Source organism: Gouania willdenowi, chromosome 1 (genome assembly GCF_900634775.1).
Source record: "Gouania willdenowi chromosome 1, fGouWil2.1, whole genome shotgun sequence".
Taxonomy (NCBI): domain Eukaryota; kingdom Metazoa; phylum Chordata; class Actinopteri; order Blenniiformes; family Gobiesocidae; genus Gouania; species Gouania willdenowi.
Window position 1 is genome coordinate 25555311 of NC_041044.1, and position 23522 is coordinate 25578832.

Below are 23522 nucleotides of genomic sequence, written 5' to 3' on the forward strand. Positions count from 1 at the left end.
TTTATCTTCTGTGCAGCCAGAAATGCATTTATTTTGAAGATGGAAATAATTATTTACATCTGGACCATGATTGAAGCCCTATTTTACACATGCTGTCTATCACTCTTGAAATGCTGTTTTTCTGTGTGGTGAGATTTGCTTTTCCTCTTGCTCAGCTTATTAAGGGAAGTCTTGCATTGGCACTGTGACTTCCTTGTTCTCAACCTATTATTTTTGTGTTTTGTCCTGTTGCCGTGACAACACCCCCTTTCTTCACGTTTGCTCACTCACTTCAGACTTTTGTTTTTAATTTGACTAAGAGCTGATGGAATCCAGAGGTTCAACACGGTTGTTTGTTTAAGATGAACATATCTAAAGTATTCACCACGATAAATCAAGGTGTTTCTTCAATTATTTAGTCCTGAGATGGACTGGCAACTTATTTATAGTGCATCCTTGTCAAATTTAGACATTCTTTTAAATAACTATTTTTATTTATTTATTTATTTTTTCTATTTCTCCCTCTTTTTTAATCAAATTAATCTAAAATAGACAATAGCTCTGGTCGAGGACAGTGGTGGAGGATAATATTTCCCCATCCTTTAAGGTTGTAGTGAGATTTACATGCAGGTAGGTTAATAAATCTGATGGAGTTTCAGTCAAATTAAAACCATTAAGTTTTGGCTCATCATTGGCCTTTTGATTTTTAAATCCGTGCAGTGGTTGTTTTCTGTGGGGTTTTTACTCTGGAGTAATGCAACATAAATGTTGATATTTATTAAATGAATTGTGTTCACAAATTTTAGAAATAAGGGTGTTTGCCTTTATAGAAGATCAATAATCAATCAATCAATCGATCAAAAATAACTTTATACTGTATATCCTTTTGAAACTTAGGGAGTAGCCAAAGTGCTTCACAGCAGAAAAATAAAACTAATAATGAATAAGTAATAATAAAATAAATGTACGATTAAACACAATGAAACAATAAATGGCACAACACTGATCTAGATGTTTGACCTAATGTTGGTCGAGTACTTTTACTCTCTTTCACATTCACTTTTACTCAGTCTTGTCTCGGTCTCGGACTGGATTTTGATTTCCATCAACACCAGTTGAGACCAGAAGCACTTTGACCCTAAGCACTTAAAGGTCCCATGCCATGCTATTTTTCACTCGTCTCCATTTGTTCTAAGAACCCCAAAAACATAGTATTTGAGCTTTATTTTCCCAAACTCGCTTGTTTTCCAGAGTTTTAGCCCTTAAAAACGGGCTGTTTTGGGGCCTTCATGCATATTCATGAGTGGGCGTGTCTGTAGACAGCTGATCACTATAGCAATTTTCTTTTGCTATCCACACACTCTTATTATTGTTTTCAGCCAAAAAATACACATTACAGTGAAACACATGGCTATTTAAGCGGTTATTGTGAATGTGAGTCAGACAAGCGCTGCGTTGCATTTCGTCACAAACACGTCAGATCATCTCAAAGGCAACAGGGGGGCGGTATAACGGTTACTAAAAATGGAACTGATTGGAACTGCTCCGGGTGCTAGTCCGTGACTGCCCACTGCTCCTCAGGTAGGGGTTAAATGTAGATAACACATTTTGTGTATGTAGCTTTAGATATATGGCAATAAAGTATAATGTATATTCTATATTGAACCACAGTGTTTGTTTTACCTGTGAGATAGTTTGAGAGGGAGGAGCTCACATTTTTGTAGCGTAGGAGGAACCAGGATTGTCAGGAGGAAGAGTTTCCGCCATGTGACGTCACATGGCGAGAAAAATCCAACTTGCCCGTTTGGAGCTGACTTTTTACAAAATGTAGAATAACAATGGAGGCTGGAAACAGAATTTTTACAACTTTGGCCCTCTGAATGAGGCTAAATGGATGTATATCACTGTAGCAAAACCATTATAAAGTGAATTTTTCAAAATACTGCCCCTTAAATTAATGTTGTAATTTGACTTAAAACATTTACCTATAGCTCTCTGATTGTTCTGCATTATGTGTGAGACACCTGCAAAAACTAAACATCTCATTTTGAGTTAATTAAAAATGATTCTGGACTTATCAGTGACTTTTAAATACGTACAATGATTTACTTTTTGGAAGAAGTTAGCTGAATAAATTTGTCAAGATTTGCAACTCTTTTAATGCACAACATGCACAAATCTCAGACACCATGTTTGTGTCAATTTCATTTAATAGAAAACTAAAATCATAGAGAGAATGCTCCTTAACTGCTCAACGTTGTCATGGTTTGGTGTCAACACTAATTTCACCCTTCATTTTTTTTATATCTGTCACTGTGTTTGTTGTAGAGGTGTTGACTGTGAGTAATCCACATTATAAAATAACACGTGTGCACATAAAGCCAACCCACCCCCACAAATACACATGAACCCCGAGTTAAAGGAAACCACAGGGCTCTCTCTGTGCCATAAAAGTGTGCAGGATATCCTCTATGAGTGAACGCCCAGCAGTTCTCAATTCACTACCCTCCTGCATCTCACCTCGTATTGTTTCTGCGATTATTATTTAGGAAAGATAAATGAGTGAATCATTAAAACAACCTGGACACAGAGTTAAGGAAAGCCACACCTTCATGATTTCTGACGGGTGATATTAGTCTGTGAAGTTGAAACTTAGGTCAGTCCAGGGATGTTGCTGCTAAACTCATTCAAAGGGTCACTTACTTTATGTCCAGACCAGCCCACTACATTATCAACGACACCACGTAGAAGCCGTTATTAAGTCAGTGATTCTCAACAAGTGGCTCTTTATGTCTTTATTTTAATTATTATTCCCACAGAAAACCTTAAAAGTGGGAAACTTTAACCCATTTTTACCTATTTCCTTTGGCCATTTTTCAACTTCCTTTCTCCCATTTTTGCCCCTTTTCAAAAAGTTCTGACACTTTTTTCCGACTTTAGCTCCTTTTGCCAATAAATATCCCTTGTTTCCTTTTTAACCTACATTTAGCCTTTTTTTGGTTCCACATTTTTGCCCTTTTTCGCTATTGTTTGCCACATTTTGCTCATATAAGCCACCTTTAGCCATTACATAGCACCTGGTTCCTCTTTATTTTTCCCATTTTTTGGCACTCGACCTGATTTTGGGCCATTTTGGTTACTTTGCACTCTTTTATTGCCACGTTTTTGCCACTTTTGGGCCATTTTTGGCCACCTGTTACCATGTTTCTTCCACTAACTTGTCGAAAGAAAGAAAAAACATAGCGGCCCACTACGGATCGACGGCCCACGGGGATGATGTCCGATATGCCAGACGACCAGTCCACCCCTGGTTACGCTGCTTGCAAGTGAGTAAGGCTGCTTGTAATCAGTGTGTTTAAGGGTGCTTTCACACATGTATCAACATTATTTTCCATTAGCCTTTATTTAATCAGGAGAACCACATTGAGATTAATAATCTCTTTTATAAGGGTGCCCTGGCTGGCAGCAGTACATAAAACAAGTTTACAGTGTCAAAATAATACTAAAACGTTCCTAAAACAAATAAATAGCAGTTAAGACAAGAGTACAGTCAGTCAGAGTAAGATCTTATGAAAGATAAAACTATAAAATCCACCAAATACTACCTGAGTATTGTTGCTGGTCATGTATATCTATCTCTCAGTGGGACACCATGCTAGGTCTCTAAGTGCCAATCCTCTCCAACATGCTGTATTTTTATGACCTGCTCAGAGTACATATATTAACCCAAATAAGCACCTTTGGGATGTTGGATGGAACATTCACAGGGATATCATATTCATGCTCTACTCAAAAAAGTGAGAGGTCAGGGTTTATCTGTTATAATAAGAAAATGTCTCATCAAGTGCTTCTTTCATCAACTAATAATTATTATTGTTTTCATCCACAAAAATAAATGCAAGAAATCTGAAAAAAATGGATTTCCGTCCTCATCATCAAAAAAAAAAAAAAAAGAAAGAAATAGTGTGACATGGATGTTTCTGCTGTCATTGTTAAACTAGTGACACACTATGCTGCTGTGAGTTGTAGAGAGTTGACTGGCAGGTTAACATCTAATTCACAATACTCTGCTAAATCCCTGGGATATTGTCTATAACAGTGATTCTCAAATGGTGAGTCGGGACCCAAAAGTGGGTCGCGGACCTGTACTGGGTGGGTCGCGGACAGCTGGTCAAAATAAATAAATATTTAAAGTCTTTCAGGTTGGGTTGGACTTGTCTTTTATTTTGAAATAAACTTTTCTTTTGACAGGCCTGTTTGTTGCACAGGCAAACATATAGATTTATGTTTAAAAAAAAGATTGTATGGATTAATAAGATTAAATTTGATTGGTTGAATTGTTAAATAAAAAAAAAGTGGGTAGCGATTTAATGACGGTGGCAAAATTGGGTCACAGGGTTGAGAACAGTTGAGAACCACTGGGCTGTAATATATTCAAAGCTGTATTTAATAAACTACATTAGAATATATATATGTATATAACTAGATTAAATCCTCCACAGATTTAGTAATCAGTCACTGTGAATTGATTTGACTGAAACAAGACTATAACTGAAAACAGTATGATGAGTTAATTAAGACTTCAAAAAAAACCCAAAAGTAGCAAAATTATTAAAATTATTATTATTTATTTCCATATAAATAAAAACTGAAACCCCACAAACTGAATGTATGCATGTGGTTATCCTGATTTATTTTTGTGTAATGAAAAAGCCATCATTTAAATTGAAACTGCATCTGAAGTTACTGTGTCATATTTGAAAAATATCACAAAAAGCATGTATCTGTAGCAGAGAGAAAACAATGTTTAAAATGTAGATTGATGATTATTTCAATGCTTTGCAAAGTCATGTTGTGAGTAGATTTGAGCCTGTAGTTTTTACTCTCCCAGTTTAAATAATATATGTAAACGTGTTTCACACAGAGGTTCGTTTGGCTAACAATCAGACGGTATTGATGCACATGGATCATAATAAAGACTCCTGGCTGCAGAAGAAACCCCGCTTTGTTTCCTCAGTCACACACTGGCACACATGCCCTCACAGCCAGAAGCAATAACCAAAGTTAGATCCTCGTGTCAGGATCTGTGATGCACATGCTGTGGGTTGCTATGGAAAGAAATAAAACACATTTATGCCTCTTTCTACTCAGTTCCTCACAGATGGATCTAGTAAAACAAACATGTACACAGTTTTGTAGGTTCACTCTGTTTTTTGTCCACCGACACTTTAAAAACTGTTGCTCAGCGTAATCAGAGCACCACAAACAAACTGTTGCTCTGTGTGACTATTGACCTCTTAGGTGTTAGGGTTAGGGGCCTCGCTCCGACCAGGCTTGGGGTTCTGACAGTGAGGCTTAGAATAAGGCTTTTCATTCATGATTGAATCCTCAACCAACCTCACAATCAATAAAATCCAGGCACTGCTTTGTCTTCGTTCTGGCTTCTTTGAAGGTGAACAATTTTATTTAAATTACTGTATCTTTATTCAATGTTAGAAAAATAATTCTTATAAACACTAAGAATATAATCTAAAAAAATTGTGCCCATTTTTGATTCTTTTTACTCTTTTTATGCAACTACACCAAACTTGCCATGTTTTAACAATTTCAAATCACTTTGTCTTGCCATATTTTTGCTCCTTAAAATGCACTTAAAAACCCTTTTCACCTAATGTCACATATGTCGACTCATTATTGTCACTTTTAACCTCTTTTCACCACATTTCATGCTTATTCTTGCCAATTTAACCACATTCACCATTTGTCATGCCCATTAAACTAATTGTTCCTACTTTTTTCTATCACTTTTAAGCCAATATTTACACTTTGAACCCTTTTTACCACTTTTCTGTCCATTTTTGGCAACTCTTAACCAATTTCTGTTTTTTTAAAATCCCATTTCACCATTTTTGGTCACTTCTAAGCTATTTTATTTCTGATTAAAGCAAGGGTTTACATCTATAAGATAACTAATTACTATGACCCAAATAACAATAAACTTGCTGGATTACAGTGGCTATTATTCAGATAATACATTAATGTGGTTGTCACAGATTCATAGAACAATGGACCATCATTTTGCAGACTTTATGGATGGGCCCCAAAAAGCTCTTCCCCCTTATAGATGGCCCTGTCTCCACATGACTGTTATTCAATGTCCAACCACCTTCAGGTACAATGGGGGTCCTCGGTCTCTGGTACCTTTATTTTGGGGGTCGTGTTAAAGTACAATGTGCCACATTGTACTTTAATGCTAACGTTCTCCAGGAAGTTCCAAATATTAACTTGACTTAAATGTACACGCTGTCAGTTTGTTAATGTGAGGTTTCAAAATAACTCTTTAATGCTCATCTTTTAGGGGCAAGACAACTCTTTATTTTAGATTTCCTTTCCCATTTTTTAAAGCAGCAACATTTACAACATCTCATCTGACTGTGAGTTGACTTATTTAAAGTGTCCGCACTTTCATTTTTCAAGTTGTTTAAAGGCTGAATGAGGAAATGATTTTTCAGAGCTACTTTGGCTAAAGAGGGTCAGGCAGGGTCAACAGCGTTCACGGTCTACGTGAACGCTGTGGTGGGGGCAGGGGAACACATACACAGGACATTAGAAAAGGGGTGTGTGTGTGGTTTTTACCGGAGGGAGGAGGATTGACTTTTCTCTCTGACATTTTAATGTAGCAATATAGAAAAGTGAGCGAGAGCTGGGGTTGCTGTTTAAAACCAAATCAAGGGCTGGAATTTGTTTGTCTGTGACTCTGTTTTGGAGTTTTGTTTTATTTTGACAGGCCTGGCTTCACTTAAACGCTGTGAGAAACTTTAACATTGTATGAAATTTGTAACTTGGAAAATGTCCAATTCTGGAGTCAACCCACATTTGGAGGGAATTATTTCTGATTTTGAAGGTTTGGTGATTTTTTTTTTTTTTATTTTTTTTCGTCCTTTTAATTTTATTGTTAGAATCAGCTGTAACATCTGCTATTTGCATCCTGTCTGCTGATGTTCTTAATATTGACTGAAATCACTTCTCGATCGTAATGTTTTTAATGTGAATGATTTAATATTTTCTGATGAACTTGTGTTTGCTTTAATGCTTCATAAACAAGTTACGAGGTATATTTGAACCAAGGCTGCCTGTGTAATATTAATGAATCCACAAGTTACTTCAAATAAACGAAACAAACACCAGCACAGAAACAGTGGAAAACTCTAGACTAAAAACTAACATCTGTTTAACTTCCTTTAATCACTCACAACTTTAGTTGTTAAGCCTTTTCTTTGTCCTCTTTTCCTCTGTTATTCTCTGCCTTCCGTTTCCATGTTTTTCTTTCCTCTTCCTCCCCATGACCATCCCTCCAGCTGATCAACAACCTGACACTGACTGTCAAATGTCATTGACTTAAAATGACTTCCCACTTCACTAAAGGTTAAATTTAGGAATACGAGTTTAGGAAAAAACTCTTAATTGTAATAATATTAGTAAAATGATAATACATAGTTTGAATAGGTTGGCAAATCTACAGATAAAACTGTTGAGTCATTAAAATATCATTTCATCCTCCCCGGACATTGCTAAGCACTGTTTCTCACACTAAACGGGAAATGGGCTCACAATGGAAAGGTGATGTCAATCCTTGCACAATCAGGGGATACAGTATAACTAACTACTAATAACTAATACCGCTCACTAGGGATGGCCGATATGGACTAAAAAATGTATCCCGATAATTTATGGTATTTATCACGATAATGATAAACATCACGATAAATAAATAAATAAAAAAAACTATAAATAAATAAAACAATTCCCAACTTAAAGTGTAAACAGGTTCTTTACAAACACAAATAAATGTGAACACATCAACACTAGACACATTAAAAAAAACCTACACTAGCTGCTGACTCAACGAGCTCATGAGCTGATATTTTATGGAATATATTAGTGCATGTGGATCACTATTAGTGTTAATGTATGTAATTCATTTATTTCCTCACTTAAAATGAAGTTATTTTCTAAAAAAAAGGCACAAATAATTCCATTGGTGTTTTTACTGCTGCTGAATCTTGTTCCATTTATCTTATAATGAGATACATAAAGTTATGATTGATAAATAACTCTCTGATTTCCTATAAGCGTTTGCTGATGATTTAATTATTCAGTATATTTAGGTGTAATTATCTCAGTTACATTAGTCTAATGGGCTCCGCTGTGGAGCTCCCATGAACAGAGCTCCTCTCCAGAGGATGATTAGTTGACAACAAACTTGTGGACAATTTTGGCCCCTGGAACAAGGTTTTTAGGGTCGTTCTTGGCTAAATTGAGGACAAATGGCCCGTGGCCCTCGCTAACTTCTGACATGGGTATTTATTGTTTCTATCGTGAGATGACATATTCTTACCGGCGAGAATGTTTTTGACAATATGTCGTGAGCGATGATGTATCGCACATTCTTACCGCTTACATTAGCATGAAAAATCCACTGTGATTATGTTTTCATTAATATGAAATATCACTGCCTAAGCTAAACGTATGCATCACAAGAATCAAAGACAAGATGAAACCAGTATTTGTCACTAACTTCAGTGGAAATGTAAAGATTATGCAGTTTATATGAACTCATTTATTAAGAGTACAACTTGTTGCTTTTCTAATGTAACAGTTTTTGACTGAATAGGGATTTGTTAGTCAGTGAAAAGGTTTGAACATACTTGATGTTCCTCTTAAAAGAGTGCTTTGTGGACATCTACACTTTCATGTGATTCATTCTATATAGCAAAGAAAAAAAAGTCCCAGTGTTTACGTTCACTGGTCAGAAATGAAAGAAGCAAAGTGAGCCTTTAACTGTCAGTGGTGGTTTGCTGTTATCAGCCAGCTGCCTCACACTTCTGTTTGGTCTCAGCTCCTCCTCCTAAATCATGGTTGTCAAATGTCCAACGTCTACACTTTATCACTTTTAGGAGGAGATGTATTTTACGACTTTGTATTACGATAAGCAAATCCTTTATTTATTTATTTTTTGTCCTGTGTGGACTTTGCATTTTCTCTCTGTGACAGTGTAGAAGATTTGACTTATATAAGAGTGATCATAGTTTCAGTGGCTCTATGCATGAATACTACAGTAATCAGAGTGTGTGTACTGCCTATGCATGAAAGTGTGCTGTTTTCTGGACTCAGTACTAACTAGTAGTAGTGAATTGAACTGGGCAGGATTGAAAAGGGGAAAGAGAGTGAAAATTACAAGTTGAGGCTAAAACATTACAGTTTATGTAATGGTTGATACTGAGTTCAGTGGATCAGGTTAAGATGTTATTTTTTTCACACACATTATTTGTATCTATTTCAAGCTCTCACACACACACACACACACACACACACACACACACAAACCAACATATTGTAACTCAGGTTTTAACATGCTTGTGCCTTTAACTGTTGTGCCTTTTAGCCCCTACTTTTATCCCATTATCTTCATCTATTATTATTTACTTCTGCTGCCAACAAGATTTTGTTGTATTGTTTTCAGTGCAGTGACACTATAGCTTCTATCTATTGATCAACGTTTAAAATAATGACAGGCACAGATGTCCATGAATGGAATCATACCAAATGTACAGAACCTGACAGATTTATCGCATACATGATGACAGATTATCATTTCTATAAACCTATTCATCTCAAAGAGCAGCCGTAGTATTTTGACCTCCTGTCCAGTTTTGTGTAGGTCCCATGATGACTGCAATGCTTTATTTATTCAGAGACGTGCATTTATTCTGTTTACTGAGGAATCCAGTTTTACAGAGCATGCATGTTTTGTAGTGCTAGAGAAAACTGGTGTTTACCAGTAGATGTTCAGGGTGAACAGGCAAACTGCACTGGGCTTGAACTGATCAGCTTTTGTTGGCTAATATCTCACACAATAACTGTTGGCATTAGAAAGAGATGTATTAGATTTTGATAATCTAATGTTTGATCAGTGTATGGAGGGAGGTTAAGGTTTCCTTATTGTGACCTCTGGCCGTGTGGATATCAGAGTAAAGGTATAGCTAACAAAAATGTTGACCTTTTCAAAGAATGTAGGTAACCTTTGGCATACCTAATCTTTGTGAAGCCCAGAGACCTCGAATGACAACTTAGTCTTGACCTGCTTCACCCTCTCATTCCACAAACACACGCCTGTTTACCTCTCCCTGTTCCACTCTCGTGTCCGTCTCTCCCCTGGAGTTGGTTCTTTAACACAGTGTTTCTCAAATTGGGGTACGCGATGTCAAATATTGAGTTTTATAATGTTTATTTTTAGTTTAGTTTTTAAATATTACCAGCAATTCACAAAACGACAACAAAAGCAGACAAAATAAGATAAAAATATACAGAATAATAAAAAGAACAGACAAACAACAACAAAATACACACAATAACACCAAAAACAAACACTTTAGAGCGAAAAATACTTATTACCAGCAACACACAAAACGACAACAAAGACACAGAAAATGAGAGAAAAATACACAAGATCACAACAAAATGCACAAAAATAACAGAGAAACGTACAAAACGACATAAGCAACAACCAAATGACACCAAAAACACACACACTAAAATGGAATAATTCAAATAATACCAACAACACCAAAACAACAACATAAACACCAAAAATAAGAGAAAAACATTCTGAATGATAAAAAGAAAAGACAAATGACAACAAAACAAAAACTGAAACTACAAAGGTCTTGGTCCCACATCACGAAAAAGATGACTGGAAATGATAAAAAAACAAAACAAAAAAAAAAAAAATCTTTTCAGGAGGTTTCATTCCACTTATTTACAAAATTTGATTCTTTAAAATGTGTGGTATCACTCATTTCCAGCTCTCAGTTTGGAAAAAAGCTGTTTATCTAGGAACCGTACTTCATCATCCATCGGTTTGTCCCTGAATTTTTTTTTTTTGGTAAAAAAAAACAACAAAAAAAACATTCCGCCTGTCCCGCAGTGCTTTGCTGACAATAATCATGCAAATAATAACCCTCATTCCTTCTTTTTTTCAGTGAAAAACCAACCATTGGCCACATGCATAAATCTGGCCCTTAAAATAAACGCTGACTGCTCCTTTTACACAGACTGAATGCTTTTTTCCTTTCTCCATATTTCCAGGCTAAATCAAAGCACAGACAAATTTAGATTCACATCTGATGTCAAATTTGATTCACATGACTACACGCTCTTTGTGCACAAACATCCTGTAAGCTAGCAATTTATCACTAGTTGTATCTCACTAGTAGTGCTCGTTGACTGTTTTTGGTCTACTAGTAGTAAAGCAAAAATATTTACTAGTAGTATAGTCTTAATTTAAATGAAGTAGAAGGGGTTGTTGGAATATTTTCAAAAGCCAATGGGAACCTGGTTTAGATTTTCTCTGGCCCCGGTAAGGCTTTACTAGTAATACTAGTGCACGTTTACCTCTACCAGCAGTACTAGTAAACCTAAAAATGTCCACTAATCGTACTAGTGACACTTTTTGCTTCACTTGTAACGTCTACTGCACACTAGTGACATGTTTGAGGTAAAGCCCTGAGTTTGTGTTTAAGGGTAAAATGTCTGAACTTTCCACTATGCTTGTATGGGGCATGTAAATAGTTAATTGGGTTATTTTTAGTGATACTGGCTGGTGGTTGTGGCTCTGGCTCTGATCAGACTTTGGTGAGATGCACTTCATCTAGTAAAGTTACATAAATAGCTTTAAGGCATGAGGCAGGCCTCTTCCTACGGATGGAATAACTTAAACGTAAACTTGTGATTCATTTAATCTTAAAAGAGAAGTAATAAAAGCTACTATATAAAATAAACATGTTTACATAATGACATGCGAAAAGCTAACAGTAGACCAAATATTACAGTGCGCTTAGTGAAGAAAAGTCATCGTGATGTTCTCCAGGGTGTGCGTGAGTCGATCTACGGTGTCATGATGATGCTAGCTCTTGGCCACTGGCTTGGCACACAACTCCTCACTAGAACTCAAATTCAAGTTGACTTTTCCATCCCATCACACAGTGTATTTGTGTTGTACTGTGCTGAGTGTTTACCACAATTAACCTTAAAGAATGATGCGTCTCCTCCTTTGAGTTGATGCTTCTCTAGAGCAGTTCTGCTTGGATGATGATTGGTGGCAAGTTATGATTTGCTTTGATTGCGTGCACTGTAGCGTGTTTTACGATCCTTCAAGTATCGTTGTTCCAACCCCTACAATAGTTTTCTACTATGAAAAAAGACACTGCTGGTCATCTGAGAAAGAGTGTTTTTTTTTCTCTTCAGCTTATTCTTCTTTATTAAATAAATAAAACAACCTCTGTTTTTGTTAGAATGTTAAATGTAATGTAATGGTTTGATGGTATCAAGTAAACATGTAGGGCTAGATTAGTTTACAACAGATATGCAATGGCCATTGGGTAAAAAAATTAAAACCACTTTCTGTTAGCCATAACACTTAATGGCACTTTCATTAGGCAATTTCTGATTCCTGGTTTTAATCCCTAATACTCCACACCATATGGCTGACATGTTGTTTTCTTGTTTTTCTGCAGCTCTAAAGAGATCCTTTGAGGTGGAGGATGTTGACACTCACACCTCACCAGGGTCTCGTCGGACAACCAGTTCCCCACATCGTAACGCCATGTCTCCTACCAGCATCTACTACCGGGACCTGGGTACAGCCACCCAAGCCACCAACAACAACAGCCTCAACTATACCCACCCTCGCTCCATCATGGGTGGGGGAGGCTCCAAGACTCCAGAGCCAGTATCCCGTCGGTCCGAACTGTCTATCGACATTTCTTCTTCGAGCAAGCAGATGGATACCGCCACCAGTCCCGGTTCACTGCGCTCTGCTAGCAGCGGTGCCCTCAAACGGCCAGAAGTCCTTGGACACACCAAGACGCCTGAGATGGGCCATAAGAGGGAGGTCACATTCGCCAAGACATCGACTGACTCTCCAGTGACTCGTCGGAATGAGGGCAACATAAACAACGGGACGAGCCGGAACCCTGAACAGAACCACCCTCGAAAGTTTGAGCCGCCGAGTCCAGGTGATATCCGCAAACCAGAAATCTGCATCACTAAAGCTCCTCCAGAGAACAATGGGCACCATCCCGCAGTGCATCACCCTCACCACCCCAACCCTCACCACAACACCATCGTCACCACCTTCCGATGCAATTCTCCAAGCCATGGACGCAAATCACCCAACATAGACAGTAAGTGTGCTTTATCCAGCTCAGCTCAGCTCTGAGCTGAACCCACTCATCACTCTGTGAAATACTTCTTACTCATTGAAACAATTTCAAAGCAATGGGTTGGGGCAGAGTTGCTGAATCTATTTTTGGAGAGCATTATTTAGGTGTCCAGCCTAATAACGAGATACGGTATTCTTTACAATCAGCTGTGGCATCTCAAAACGGCTAGGGCTCTCCTGGACAACACAAGGCAGACATACATTGTTTAATTTTTGGCCCATTTTGAGCCGATTTTTGACTATTTAGATCGGGCTGAGTTAAAACACGTGTCGTGCATCGTGTAGTATACATGGGGTCACGAGAAGCGATTAACACCTCATGACCAGCTCCCGATCAGCAATCGTATGGTCATAAGAAAATCAAACATGTTTGAAATCCTGGTCGCTCCTCTTGAGGGTATCTCAGTTGAAGCAGTGCCACAGACCGGCCCACCTCAAACTTTCACACTGCGCATGTGCGAACATCGTAGGACCGCTGCAAAATTGACGGACCGTACTGTCCGCGTCTGTCCAGCCAGTTCCTGGTCCATCACATCACTGTCTTTTCTTTTTTAAAGCTTTTTTCACTGAGATTTGCAAGTGTCTCTACACCTCCGTGTTCTTCTTCTTCTTCCGTTTTAATGGTGACGCTTCAAAGTTTTTCTTCTTCTTCGAATTTGTATGTTGCATTTCCGGAAACCCCGACATGTTGTGTATAGACGTACAGTTTGAGCAGTCAGATCGTGTCCATAGAGAGTGAGAACATGAATCATACTCTGCAATTAAGTTGCACAGTTTGAGCTGGAGCTGAGTGCAACGATCTCACAGTGTATCCCGGCCTTAGTCAACCTATCTCTAATATAGGTCTATTTGATAAAATAAAGCATTGGTTGGTTAGTTAAGCCCTTGACTTGCAGCATCGGCCAATGATGAAACTTCTCAACTGTCTTCTCACTCATCAAGAGTTCAGTAGGGGTATTCACTAATGCTTCTGTAACCAAGTATGTCCTCCTAACAGGGCCCTGTTGACTGGCATTACCTGTTCCCACCTCCCGCTACAAGGATGTAGTTAGATATATGAGAGAATAAAGCACCTTGCTGTCTGAACAAAAGGAAACAAAAACTGTTTCAGAATCACACACCATGCACATTTAACCGTGTAAACGTCTTTTAGAACAATAAATACGAAACTAAAGTTTTGCCATTAACAGTTAATCTTCCTACACATGTAGAGTCTGACAGTTTCTCTCTCTGATATTGCTTTTTTTTAAATTTTTGACATAGTTATTTATATTTTGTAAGAGTAAAAGATTTTGTAAACAAAAATAATCAGAACTCTGGGGAAGAAATAAGGTGAAACCTAGGCTAGCCTGTGTATACAAATGTCAATGAAGGAGTAGTATGTAAAAAAACAACAACAACACAGGAGACACTGGAAGACGTTGGCACTTTTGCAGAAGGTGCCACTTTGTCACAATATTTTATACAGTTTTTTTTAATTTATCATTGATAGAAAATAATGAATACTCATCATTGCTGCTTTGTTTGTGCAGTCACATTGGCCTGTGATAGTTTGTGCATGCATTAAAAAGATTTAATATTAGGTCAGATTTCTGATGTTTACATGGTTCTGGTTTTGCATTGAATTGAATTGAATTTGAATTTATTTCGGCAGTCTTCAGAAAATCAAAACACAAAAAAACGACACTGAATTTTATTGTGTTTTATTGTGATGGGTTCCCCATCACAATAAAACAAAAACAAGGTTCTTTATATAATACTTAAGTATTCCTTTTTTTGGGTTCACCAAAACCCCCTTGTGTGTGCCTGAGAGGCTGTGCTGCTGTATGCATGTAGTGTCTTCAGTGTTTTTACTGCATATGATCGTAAATCTCTCCTCTACATTTGCAGTTTTACATGCATCTCCTTAGGATTATTGGGGGTGTAGCCACTCATTTGTCCACAGGGTAAAGAGGCCCTCTCTAAGGCTCTAAATGTAGGGTGACTTACTTCGAAGTCTCGGCTGCTGTGGTAGGGCCCACCCTGCTCTGCTTTATACATGATGGAGAGAAGTGAAGGAGAAAACACCACAGGAGCAACAGAAACTTTCACGTTAGCTAAAGTACTTACATCTTGTTTTGTTACATAAAGTTGATAAAAATGGCTCTTTGGTTAGCTTTAGGTTTGTAAATTAGGACAGCTTTGAATTGAGTAGCAGCGTAGTCTTGTAAAGGCCTCGTGTGTACTTTTTAAGCTTAAAGCAATCCCAGTTTTTCTTTGGTGTTCCAGGTCTTATTGGTTCAAGAGATGCTTTCCTCCCCATTCAGTTCTTTTCCAAAAGGAAATGACATCACACAACTTTTGCAAATGCACACGATTTGCTCAGTTTCCTTCCTCTTTCTATCAGCGGGATAGTTTCCTCTTCGGTGTGACCTCACAGCATTGAGCTTCCTCTCTCAGGGGTCATGTGATCATAGTCAGCTTCCTCTCCAAAAACCCTCCGTGCTTTGATGTAGAAGAGTCACAGAGCAGGAGATGTGCTGGGATGTTTTTGGAAAAGGTCAGTGTGAAAAAGGTTGTAAACACCCTGACAATGAACAACAGTCAGTGGATTACTGATAAGGGACGGGGTTTTTTTTTAGAAGACAGAAGTCAACAAAGGTCACAGACACTTGAATTCAACTTTAACATAACAGTGATTTAAGTTTTATATCAGCAAAGTGCTTGTTCTAATTCCATTGTCTCTTTCCATTCAGTGTTTGGTTCTTATCGCTTACAATTTTTTAAACAAAAGTAATATAACGTCAACCAAAGTTATGCTTTCTCTCAAGTGAAAATATGCCTAGTATTGCCTAAATAAATACATCACTCGGCAACACATTTGTTTTCATAATTGAAGTGGTGACATGCTAGAGAAAAGATCAAATGAATCCATTTGTCTTTTAGTTGGATTGACCTTTTGAATGTGTGAGGAGGAGTCTGCAAGGGGCGGGGGTGATTTGTTTTTGACTGTCTGTGGGTTAGAAAAGGACACACACACACACACACACCCTAAGGCAGTGAGGCATATCTGAGGTCAGTCCTCTCCCAGTGTAATTACACTGGACTGATCCCAGACCATTACTCGGTTTGACCTGTCAGCTAATTATACTGACGAAAAAAGGAGAGAAAACATGTTTCAAAAGGAAAAAAGAAGGAGAACAAATGTGCAGGTCATTGATATTACTGCTGAGCTTCAGGTGTTGTTTTCACAATCTGAACAATATCAATGTAATATCTCACATTTCATATGTCCAAGACACTTCTTGGAATACACTGATTGTAAGAAGAGTTCAACTAAAGAGCTGATGTCCTTGAAACAATTTATCCAAATCAGAATCACAATTCCTTTATTTATCCAGGAGGAAAATTGCTTTCGTTACAGCCGCTCAAGAAGTATTAAAAATAAAAAGAATAAACGTTAAACAGAGAAAAAAGAAATAATATACGTTAAAAAGTACATAATTAAGCAAAAGACTGTTAAAAATAAGGATTAGATATACACACATTACAGTAGTAAAAAAAAAAAGATAAATAATTATAATAATACAAATATAACACATATATTTACAACAATCAAAGCTGTGAGGTTACAGTGATGAATTGTAAAGTTTGATCGCCACAGGCAGGAATGATTTCCTGCACCGTGGTGGGATCAGCCTGGTGCTGAAGGTGCTCCTGTGGTTGACCAGCACATCATGGAGTGGGTGGGACTCATTGACCAAGATGGTCTTCATCTTAGACAGGCTCCTCCTCTCTGTCACTACTGTCAGAGAGTCCATTTTAATCCCCAGGTGAATACACTTTAGGAATAAGATTTATTGCTTAATATCTAATAAGATAACATTCAGTTTGAGTCTTTAGAGCAAGGGTCACCAACACGGTGCCCGAGGGCACCAGGTAACCCACATGGACCATGTGAGGGGCCCTCAGGAGCTTTCTTCAGCAGTGATCTCCATCTAAAATCTGATTTATTCTCCAGGATTCAAACTCACAAAGATAAATACATATGACAGATGTAATCAGTACTTAGTAAAGTGAAATACTGCTGCACGTGAAAAAGTTTTAGTATTGAATTAACCATCTTTAAATGTTTATTTTCACTGAACCATTGTGACGAATGTTTTTAAGTCCTGACAGATTTGGTGTATGGTCAGTGGTATGTCATTTTTAAATATGTAAAATATGACATCATTGTTACCTTTTACAAATGTTACGTGTTTTACGATCAGTTAAAAGTTGTTTGTTAGAAGCTAGTGCAATAGGAAGATGATAATTTCCTATGAAATGTAATGAAAATGAAACAATTGCATAAACCAGGAGAAATCAAGGGAAATAAGTTACTGATAGCCTTTCTTATTATCTTAGTTTTGAATTAAAGTGAGAGCGTGAACATTTAGTATTAATTTAATATAGAAGTAGCTCACAGTTTCACATACTTTTACATTGGACAAAACTCCCTTTGTATTTAGTTTTCCCTGATTCATATTGTACAGTTTACACATATGAAGTCAGTGTGCCTTTAGTCTGTTATATCTGACTTTTAAAGTTCAAAAATTTCCAATAGCAAAGACATTGACAAGCAACTTTATCTCCTTTTCTTTAATTTGATCTTTTATTACTGTTGCTGCATTTCTGGTTCAATCCACTAGGGGGCAGTGTGTGATTGGTATTCTCTGGATACTGCTTGGCTGGTCATAAGAAAATCCATTTACTGTGTGTTTTCCACTGCCAACCTAATGAGCATTAGAAACCGATTAATAATGATCACAACTGAGCCTTAATAAGCCACACAAGTATCAATACTGGGGAGATGAATCAGTCAGATTTCTCCTTTTCTATCAGAAGAAGAAATAAAAACACCTTCATTTATCACATGGACAGACAAACAGACTATTTGCTTTGTAGCTATTTGATTTATGTGGACATGAAATGTTTTCCCTGTTTGTAATGAAGATCTCTTTAAAGAAGAAGGAGGCGGAGCCGACTAATAGGAAAAGGACAGGTTTTCTGCCCCAGATCCCAAACACAAGAAGTCACAGGTCATCTCTCTGCCATGGAAGGCTTTCCGGAAGTTAGAGTTTACGAGCATCTGGGGGAAGTCAAGGGTTAAAGAAGTTTCCCACCACATTAGAAAGACTGTAGGTCGCTTCAGTTATTACACCAGACTGAGTGCTGGAATAAACACGACTCCTCACTCGTTTCCTCTGCCATGTTCTATTCTACAAATATTCAGACCCATCAATTCATTCATGTTTTTTTTTCACTAGCAGATGTTTTATATACATTTAGTGGGAGATTGGGAAACGTAAAAAAACAAAACAAATAATGTTTTGTCTCAAGTGCAATATCAACATGTGTCGGGTCTTTCTGTGTTTATCCTGAATGGACACGTATCAGTCATTCTGCTACAAGGAATGATCGGAAAGCGTTTGTCTTATAAGAGGAAAGAAAGTCAGAGTCAGGCTAATAGACACTGAGCTAGACTTAGATATGGTTTATAGTGGACTGTCAACGCACAGTTAGTGGGAGTCACCTGCTGCCTGCTGGCTACACATCAGCTAAATGAATCAGACCAACTCATGGAAACCATCTTTATCAAGGAAAATAGTAACCAGCATAGCAGTTAATAGAGTGTGACAAAATGAGTCTGTGATCAAAACAATTTAGTCTTTTTAGTGCATCCTTGGAAAAAGGAGGAGCTGAAAGAAGTGGCCAGAGAAAAAGAAGTCTGGGCCTCCCTGCTAAGGATGATATATGAATTTATAAGCTTACAGGTTAGATTATATTTTAATATGATAGTGCCAATGTCTTTAGACCAAACAATAATTGTAGTGTGAAGCTATTGTGTAATATAAAAATAAACTTTCCTCCATAAAAAGCATGCTAAAGGATGTCTGTAACAGTGAATTAATCCAATGCGTTTGAGTACTGTATGTCTTTGACTTGGTAGTTTTAGTCATTTTAAGCTTATTGTAGTCTTTAAATTATTATTCAATTTAGGGTATTAGGGATTCTCATCCCAAATGACAAATACAGCTGAACTGAAAGACTATTTTATGTAAACGTTACTAATAGGAATAAGAGGGGAATTAGAAGCTGCATATGCAATAAAAAGCACTTTAGATGCTTGCTTGTGAGGTCGACTTGTTTGACAAACTGTGATGTAGAAATTGCTCATTCACGTAATTCCAATTGGTTGTATGAGGTTCCCATGGTAACGTAGACTTACCAGTTTTAAGGTGTCTTCTTTGTTCAGCTGTAGATAGCTGATAGTAGCATCCAAATGTTGCATCGACCGGCATTTTAAAAGCCTGACTTCTTGTTTCCTGGTTAAAGCAACTTTGAAATCCGTACACCGCAATATTTACTGGTCTCCTTAGAAATAATGTCATAATATCAAAGGAAATGAATGACATGTAATTAAGCACTTAAACATTGGATTGAAATGCTGTCTCACCAAAGAGAAACATTGGACCAGAAAGGCAAAATGGCGATGCCCACATATTAGGGATGTAACGATTCACTCAACTCCCGATACGATTCGATTCACGATACTGGGTTCACGATACGATTCTCTCACGATTTATTTTACAAAATGGGACTGTAGACAAATTTTTTTTTGGGAAAAAAACTAGAAAATACGGTACTATTTTCCTTTTATTTTTCATTGTCAAAAGAATTCCTTGATAAACTATTCAAAACAATGCAATTTAACTAAAAATAAATCTTGAATGAAATAAATAAAGGAATAATACAAATGAAAATGAAGCCTATTAATTTAAATTCTGGTTCTATAATAAACAATGCAAAACTGCATAATAGTTATTTTTCTTTTTAAAAGTGCAACTGAAAATGTATTTTGTGCCTTAACAATTGGACTTTAAAAAAAAAACAAAAAAAAACAAAACACCGTGATTGCAATGATTTACGTCATATTTGTTTGGACCAGCAGAGGGCGCTGGTAACACAGTGGTCGGTTGGCATGCAGATATCTTTCAGTGAAGAAGAGAAGCTATGCTAGCAGACAGAGCTAATAGAAAAACGTGACTTTTACAGATATTCAAGTAATATTACAGATATTCTTTCGGTGCTAAAGGGATAAGGAATCATTTATTAACATATTTAAGAGTAGAAGGCAGCCAGAAAGAAAGTATTAGCAGACTCCGCCCGCCGCCTACACTTGTGGATAGCGCCCTCTGCTGGTTAAAAAAAGTACTGCGATTCAATTTTCAGAAAATCGATATCAACCGTGACACCTATGAATCGATTTTTAACAGCCTTACGATTAATCGTTACATCTCTACCACATATACATTGATATTACGTATTTGAGGCAAAAAGTTGATGGAAATGACTGCACATATGTCTATTATACAAATTACCAACCTTGTTTTATTATTCAGCTTTAGACTTCACTTTAAATAATTGCCAAAGAGCTGAGTTATAGTTTTTCAAATAACTGTTTTTTAATCTTCTATTTCCTGTTTAACATCGAACATTAGGCACGGTTGTTAATTTTTCACTTTGTGTTTGTGGCTTTTCATGTTTGTGTGGACAAACAAATGGTTGGTTTGTGCCACCACTCTGTAATGGGCTGTGGAGGGACTTAAACACAGTCTGTGACTGATTGATCATTTGTGGAGAACCAGAAACCTTTGCATTACACCACCCGCATAAGGTGGACCAGTCAAATGAGTGTTTTGTGTGTGTGTGTGTGTGTTTGAAACCCATTTAAAATGCTGAAACATGTATTTTCATTTAACTAAATCTCAGCAACATAGCAAAAAAGAAAAAAATGTATTAAAAAATAAATAAAAAGCATTAACCTTATTTAAATCTAATCAACTTGGATCTTCATCATTTTGGCTGCACATTCTAAATAATAACCTTTATGCAAATTGTCTCCCCTTCATGAGTAACGTTGCAATATAAAGTTTCTATATTTTTAAAACTGCTCCAAAGGTTGGGTATCGTTTGGATTTTAACAATTCTGATTCCGATTCCGAATCTCAATTTCAATTCCTGTTCTAAACGATTCTCGATTCCGATTCTTTGAGTTGTGCAGGTCAACAGGTCACAGATTTCACAGGATAATTTTTTTCATTTGAAAAAGCCTTTACACAGGCCATTTTTGTTAATTCACTTAGTTGATACAGTTTAGTTTGGTTGCTGTACTGTAACTAGAGAATTAAATTACAAAGGTCCCCAACTGTAACTGTAAAACTGAAACTTGCTGAAATAATACTATAAAGAAGTTGACAGCAGTCTAAAAAACAAAGAGCTACAGCCCAGGTATACATGTGAAACAAATTCAAACAAACTCTAACCCTGGAGCAGTCATGTGACAAATTAGGAACCGGTTCTCGGTGCCCAACCCCAGTCATGATGGTGCTAAACACAGATTGAGAGTAAATTTGAAACAAGCACCTTCACTTTTTTTTTTTAGCTCTACACGTCTCCACACTCCTCGCTTTCGGGACCCGATACTGTTTTTCCGGAGCGTTTCCATTGAGCACCAACTTGACACGCAAAAAAGCCAGACTCCACAGATTGCACTTTTTTGCTGCCATGCTCACAAGATCGCCAGCAAAATTCTGTGGTGTCCAAATGCTTCTTCTCTGTGCATGAGTTGATGACTACGCTGTAATGATTCTCAGACCCAATCAGTGTCTGCTTTGTGCCTACGTCACATTGTCAGAGCAGGGCTGCTTTCTTTGGAACCCCCATCGGTGGAGGTACTAAAAAAGCAGCACCAGGTACCACGGAGGAGGTACCTTTTTCCCAGTGGAAACGCGCCATAAGATTATTTTATTTACCCAGGTAAGACAAAGGAAAACAACTTCTTATTTTTATCGACAACTTCACCAAAAGGCACAACACAACATTTATAAAAGCAAATTAAAGTGGGGAGGGGGAGATTCAAATTATGTATACAATATATTTAAACAAAGTAGAAGCACATGCAGTGACCAGATTGTGGTTTTTAGTGGTTTTTTCCCAGCCTGTTCCAGTCATTTGAGGCAACAACTGGAATGAGAATGACAATGAGAATGTCATTTTCCCAGTGTAAATGTTAACATTTTTTAAAACAGTTTGTACTTGCTTAGAGTCCCTCTTTATGGAACTATACAGTATAAAGCAGCAATACAAGACCTTTACACATACATGCCTTTTCTCTGCGTTTGGTTTGTTCCTCCGTTAGATGTGAACAAGCTGGTAAAGCGTACTCTGAACCATGCAATCACTGGTAAAGATTAAAAAGCACTGGTACTGCCCTGGATGGTGTGCAGTCACTGAGATTTGTTAGGATAATTTAGGGATTCATTCACTATGATTGCAGCTTTTCACTTTGAGGGCAATTACTTTCTTGGAAGAGCCATTCTGTCTTTTGGAAAAAAAAAATGTAAAAACGGAGCTCGGAGGAACCCTGGGTGAACTCTCACCTCTATTCTCAAATATTGAAGTAGAAGCATTTTACAATGCTTCTACTTCAGTAGAAGTCAGAGAAAAAGGAGGAGTACTGAACCAAAAGGAGCCAGTGGAAGAAGAATTTCCTAAATATGCTTCACTAAACTCACATTTGCTGTAATTTAAGACAGGAAAGTTTGTTCTTGGAGTCTTGAGATGATTACTGAACGTAGGAAACTTGACAGATTGTTATCACGTAAGCAGTAACTATACACCTCTAAATATGTGCGCCCCTTTCCCTTCTCATGCAAAGTTTTACTTTAGTTAATTACCATCATAACTCTGGTAGATGTTTCATATAAACACAGAGCAACCTCACAAACCACCTAATCACAAAGTTCCTCCATCGTTATTTGGAGTGGAGTCATCCTCACTCTTCACCCCCACACATCCAGTGAGCTGCCAGGGATTCCCCACAAGGCCGATTCCCTGGAGTCACTCTGTTTATGGTTCATCAGGGGAAGCTTTGGCTCCACAACATCATGAGAACACATGGTGTTGTACACGCACCGGAAAGCAACAGTTACTTCTATTTGGTTTTTCTTCCTGAATTTAGCTGAGCGGGCCACGTATAGAGCTTAAAGCAACGAGGCTGAAGCTTTACTTTGAACATCCTGCGCAAAGAGAAACAGACACTCAGGAGACATGACTGCTGCTATCAGTGAGCTACACAACAACCACTCAGCTGAGGAGGAAACCCTTTGTGAGTATTTGTTTAGATTGTGTGTTGGAGGGCTTAGCTGCTCCTGGATGACCTTTTATCTAAAGTAGG

At 37.5% G+C, this 23522-nt stretch overlaps 1 protein-coding gene across 4 annotated transcripts in view; it reads left to right on the plus strand.

Moving 5' to 3' along the window:
- The window catches only part of septin9b (septin 9b), a 77288-nt gene that overhangs the window by 19109 nt on the left and 34657 nt on the right, over positions 1 to 23522 (plus strand). For 2 of the 4 annotated variants that reach the window (XM_028475450.1, XM_028475366.1), the window contains exon 2: positions 12555 to 13223. In XM_028475450.1, the coding sequence (XP_028331251.1) occupies positions 12555 to 13223 (669 nt within the window). Of the gene's footprint in view, positions 1 to 6682; positions 6884 to 12554; positions 13224 to 23229; positions 23454 to 23522 lie in introns of those variants that run through there. The other 2 variants (XM_028475331.1, XM_028475537.1) reach the window with 2 other exon arrangements.